The sequence below is a fragment of the Pimephales promelas genome, chromosome 21 (assembly GCF_988280905.1).
Source record: "Pimephales promelas chromosome 21, fPimPro1.hap1.1, whole genome shotgun sequence".
NCBI lineage: Eukaryota > Metazoa > Chordata > Actinopteri > Cypriniformes > Leuciscidae > Pimephales > Pimephales promelas.
Window position 1 is genome coordinate 11901827 of NC_142789.1, and position 4390 is coordinate 11906216.

The 4390-nt window shown below is 37.9% G+C and overlaps 1 protein-coding gene across 1 annotated transcript; it reads left to right on the plus strand.

Moving 5' to 3' along the window:
• Positions 1-2875: 2875 nt before the first annotated feature.
• On the plus strand, positions 2876-3800 carry LOC120466733 (Ig lambda chain C region). The gene is made up of 3 exons (XM_039655319.2): positions 2876-3048; positions 3127-3185; positions 3267-3800. The coding sequence occupies exons 1-3, from the start codon at positions 2990-2992 to the stop codon at positions 3620-3622; spliced, it is 474 nt and encodes a 157-aa protein (XP_039511253.2). The 5' UTR covers positions 2876-2989; the 3' UTR covers positions 3623-3800.
• The last annotated feature ends 590 nt before the right edge of the window (positions 3801-4390 follow it).

Sequence of the window (4390 nt, forward strand, 5' to 3'; positions counted from 1 at the left end):
GTAAATGACGCCTTGGCATGAGAACGGGCTGACCAGACAGAAGCTTCTGGCAGTGTTTCTGAGGAATATTAGCTTATTCCTCATGAGCAATGGCCTCCAGTTCAGTAATATTTTGGGGTTTGCGTGCTGCAACTGCCATTTGCCATTGAGATTTTCTATGAGGTTCAAGTCAGGTGAGATTGATGGCCAGTTGGATCTTCCAGGACTTCTTCTACTTTTGAGGTATGCTTGGGATCATTGTCCTAAAGGTCCAATGACACCCAAACTTCAGCTTCCTCACTGTGATGGCATGACGTTTTCTCTTAGGATTTCATGATACTTCCATCTTGCCTTCCACACACTGCAGGTTTTAAACCCAAAGTACCATAACATTTTTGGCCGGACATCACATCTTTGTATACATTTTATTTCTTTTACATCAGTAAGCTACAGGAAATCGTCTTTGAAAACATGACCTTCGCGAAATAGAAAAAAGAATGAATGCGTTATTGTACCCACCACTTTTGAAAATGCCCTTCCGAATGTGTCTCTGTCCCCAGCACTTTTCCAACCAAACTGACGCCCATGATCCAGGTAGTGTACGTTTCTTTCACTTTGCTGTGAACTATGCTTCCAATGGTGTCTCCAGGAATATTTGGTGCTTTGCTATATTTTTGTGTCCTGTTCCTTGTTTGTGAAGGGTGATGATATCTTCTCCTAACTTTTTGGACCATTCTTTTGAGCCACATTTACAACATTTATTCACACGTGACACTCAACAAATAACCAGTTTAGATATTTCATGTGTTCTAGCTCAAGCAAACCTTGTGCAACTAATGAAGCCCTTGATTAGTTGCATCAGGTGTGCTTGAGACAACACCTGTTTTGCAAATTTGTGCTTTTGTGAGGGATTCCATAGACCCTTTTACAGTTGGGAAACATGGTGACGTTTTTTTGTGGGCGGAGCTTAGGTGGAGGCAGAAAGATCCATCTGGCCGCATTCACTAACGCTAGTTAGCAAGGATTGTTAGCTTGTTTTTTAACAATGACTGGAGAAAATCCGATATTATCTTAATGTGTAAGGTCACTCAAGGTGTGTTCAAGGTGTCCAGGACCGCGATTGTTATTTTCAAAAGTTATTTTTAACGGACGGAACCAGATTGGCCGACCCGTAGCTGCCTACACGCTCACTCAATGCATGGACGATCTGACAGGATTAACGTACGTTACCTCGGTTGAGTGGCCTGACTTCTACACTCACAGAGAAACCGATCGTAAAGAGAAACTGAGGGCATATAAATCTTTAGATGCCTATATGGTCCTGTACAAGACTTGTGTGTAAGATCCGCAGTTCTGCCGAGCCAGCGCCGAGACCACGACAATGTAAAGAGTGACATTATAGTTCGATTTTAATGATGTGAATATTTTCTAAAAAAATAAAAGTTCCAGATACAGCATATTCATTTTTCATCAATTCTTGCACCAAACAACACAACAAGATGACATTTAATAATAGTAACAATTATTAAAGGCTCCTTATTATGTAGCCGAATCTGTGCTGTTTTGCATTGGCCGCCTGCAGTTTTCACTTTGTTTTGCCTCCAGCTAGCGCCGTGACGTAACTGTGACGTCGGCGCAAAAGGGGTCTATTCAGGGGGTTGAAAACTTTTGAGATTGCAAAAGTCATTGAAAGTTGCATTTTAAGTTGAGTTTGTGGGAACCACTAGAAACATTTGTTGTGTTGAGCTATTTCAATGACTTTCATTTGATTTGTTCATTGCAAACAACTGAAAGTCTGTAAATGTTGCTGATAAACATCATTTGCAATGGGTGTTGAATAATTTCAAGAGAAAAACAACTGTGTGCACTTGTCTTGGATCTTTGCACTAACCCTGACACAAGAGGCATGAGTTCACTTTTCAAAAAACTTTTGCTGATAATTTACTCACCCCCATGTCATCCAAGATGTCCATGTCTTTCTTTCTTCAGTCGAAAAGAAATTACGGTTTTTGATGAAAACATTCCAGCATTTTTCTCCATATAATGCACTTCAGTAGGAACCAAACGGTTCTAGGTCCAGAATTCACGATTCCAGACGATAAATAAGGGTCTTATAAAGCGAAACGATCGCTCATTTAAATAAAAAATTACAAAGTTTAAGTTTTATAAACTCAAACGTTCGCCTTGCTCTATACTGCGATGCACGTCCGTGACTCTCCTGTTCGAACTCGTTCATCAAAATGAACGAATCTTTTTCCGAGGCATTTGGCTCATTCAACGAACGAAACGAACGAATTGACTCAGAAAAAAGATTCATTCATTTTGATGAACGAACGCGCATCACAGAACAGAGCAAGGCAACCATTGCCTATAAAACTTAAACTTTGTTTTTTATTTAAATTAGCGAACGTTTCGCTTGATAAGACCCTTATTCATCGCCTGGAATCGTTAAATCCCAACAGTTTGCAAAGTGTCTTTTGGACCTTGAACTGTTGTGTTCCCACTGAAGTGCATCCTGGAAACCCTACTTTCTGTTCGACTGAAGAAAGAATGACACGGACATCTTTGATGACATGGGGGTGAGTAAATTATCCTTTAATGAAATATAAATGATTAAATGTGATTTTCAAAAAGTGAAAGATATGATTGCATAAAATAAAACAGCATAATGGCTATTATTGGCTATTATCATTCCAGCGTGCTAAGGCAACAGAATGAATAAATACTGCATAGAAATAAAGTAAAGTATAGAAGTAAAGTAAGTAATTCCCCCAAACCCAAATCATTTAGCCTGTGAAGAATTCAGCTGTGTAATGGTTGATTGCTTTTTAATGGACCATCTGCACATAACATCTGAGCACATGGGACGTTCTTCTCTCAACCGTCAACCTCTGTGTCAACTTTATAAGAACCAACACTGAAACAAATCAAGCTTCACTGGCTCTAGCGGGAAATCATGCTGCAGCGGCACACAGCAAATACACAAAGAAACAAATGAAACAAAACAGAAATGAATTTGAATGGAAAGGCACCGGGTGTGATTTTCATAAGTATCTCTGTTCTGTTAAGGTGAGATTTTAATGGCAAAAATCAATTAAATCATTCAATGTCTTGATCATGTGGCTCACAGCAGCTTTTCTATCACAGCACTGCCTCAGCCGAGATGAACCAGAAGTTTAGCAGAGGACTTCGACTTCTTGTGGAGGGTAAGATGTGCTTTCAGCTATTACATGTGGTTGCTCATTTCATACTAATCATACATCATCTTATTGATATGTTTTTTTTAGCTCCACATGTCCGTGTTGATCGCCTGCCGACTCCAAAGGTGGTTGTTCTTCTGCCTGCTGGAGTTCAGAAGCAGCGCTCAGAGAGAGGGATACTTATGTGTGTCATCACCGGGTTACGGTCTAAGGCGGTGAGGATCACGTGGAAGGTGAACGGAGCAACAGGCCTCAAAAAACACGCCAGCTCTCCACAAGTGCACAGAGAACCCGGAGGAACGTTCTCTGCTGTGGGACTGTACACGGTCCTCGCTCATAAATGGAGTCGTGAGAATATGTACAGGTGTGAGGTGACATACAAAGGACCATTTTACTATGATAAGGTAGAGTCGTCTCTCTGCAGACCTCTGGAAATTGCATGAGATCCACTCCCTTAATATTTCACTGAAATATCAAAAGGGAGAAATGATAATAAAAAAAAATAATAAAAAAAAGTTCTTTAACAAAAAAGAATTTAGATTTTCTATTTTGCTTCCAAATTGTCATTATAGCTGATGCATTTGAATGTTTTCCTTGTGTAGCCTACACGTTATCCGAATATGGCGATTTTAAGACACGTCAGACAACCGTTTCTGGTTTTATGTGATGCAAATCATGAAATCTGTATATACCTTTTATTTTGTCATGCCTTTTTTGGTTAAATAGACAAATTTTTCTGATTTTATGTGACGCAAATAACATGACTGTTTATTATAAAAAAAAATAAAAAATAATTTTCTTTAAACAAATCTATTGTTGTATCCTTTAAATTTCAATTAAAATGTATATACATTATTTCTTTCTTTATTTTTTGCATCTCTTCTTTGGTTAGCCAGACACATTTTTCTGCTTTTATGTGATGCAAAGAAAATGACTGTTTAGGTCTACTATAAAAAATAAAAATTCATTTTCTTTAAACAAATTATTATTATTATCTTTTAAATTACCATTAAAATGTAGATAATTGTTTGGCTTGGTTTTGTTTTGGACCTAGGGCATGCACATTTTTTTTTATTATTTTTTTTTATGATGCAAATAGTGCATTTAGTTTTGTTTGGTTTTGTTTGCACCTCTTCTTTTGTTTGCATTTTTTCTGCTTTTAGTTTATTTTAATATGTATGTGATCCATACAAAATAGGACTGTTTTTATT

What these genes read in the sequence shown, in the direction of transcription:
- LOC120466733 (XM_039655319.2), top strand. Translation starts at nt 2,990, where the DNA reads ATGAATTTGAATGGAAAGGCACCGGGTGTGATTTTCATAAGTATCTCT. An exon ending in AGTATCTCTGTTCTGTTAAG is followed by an intron (nt 3,049 to 3,126) that starts GTGAGATTTTAA and finishes TTTCTATCACAG; the next exon opens with CACTGCCTCAGCCGAGATGA. An exon ending in ACTTCGACTTCTTGTGGAGG is followed by an intron (nt 3,186 to 3,266) that starts GTAAGATGTGCT and finishes TGTTTTTTTTAG; the next exon opens with CTCCACATGTCCGTGTTGAT.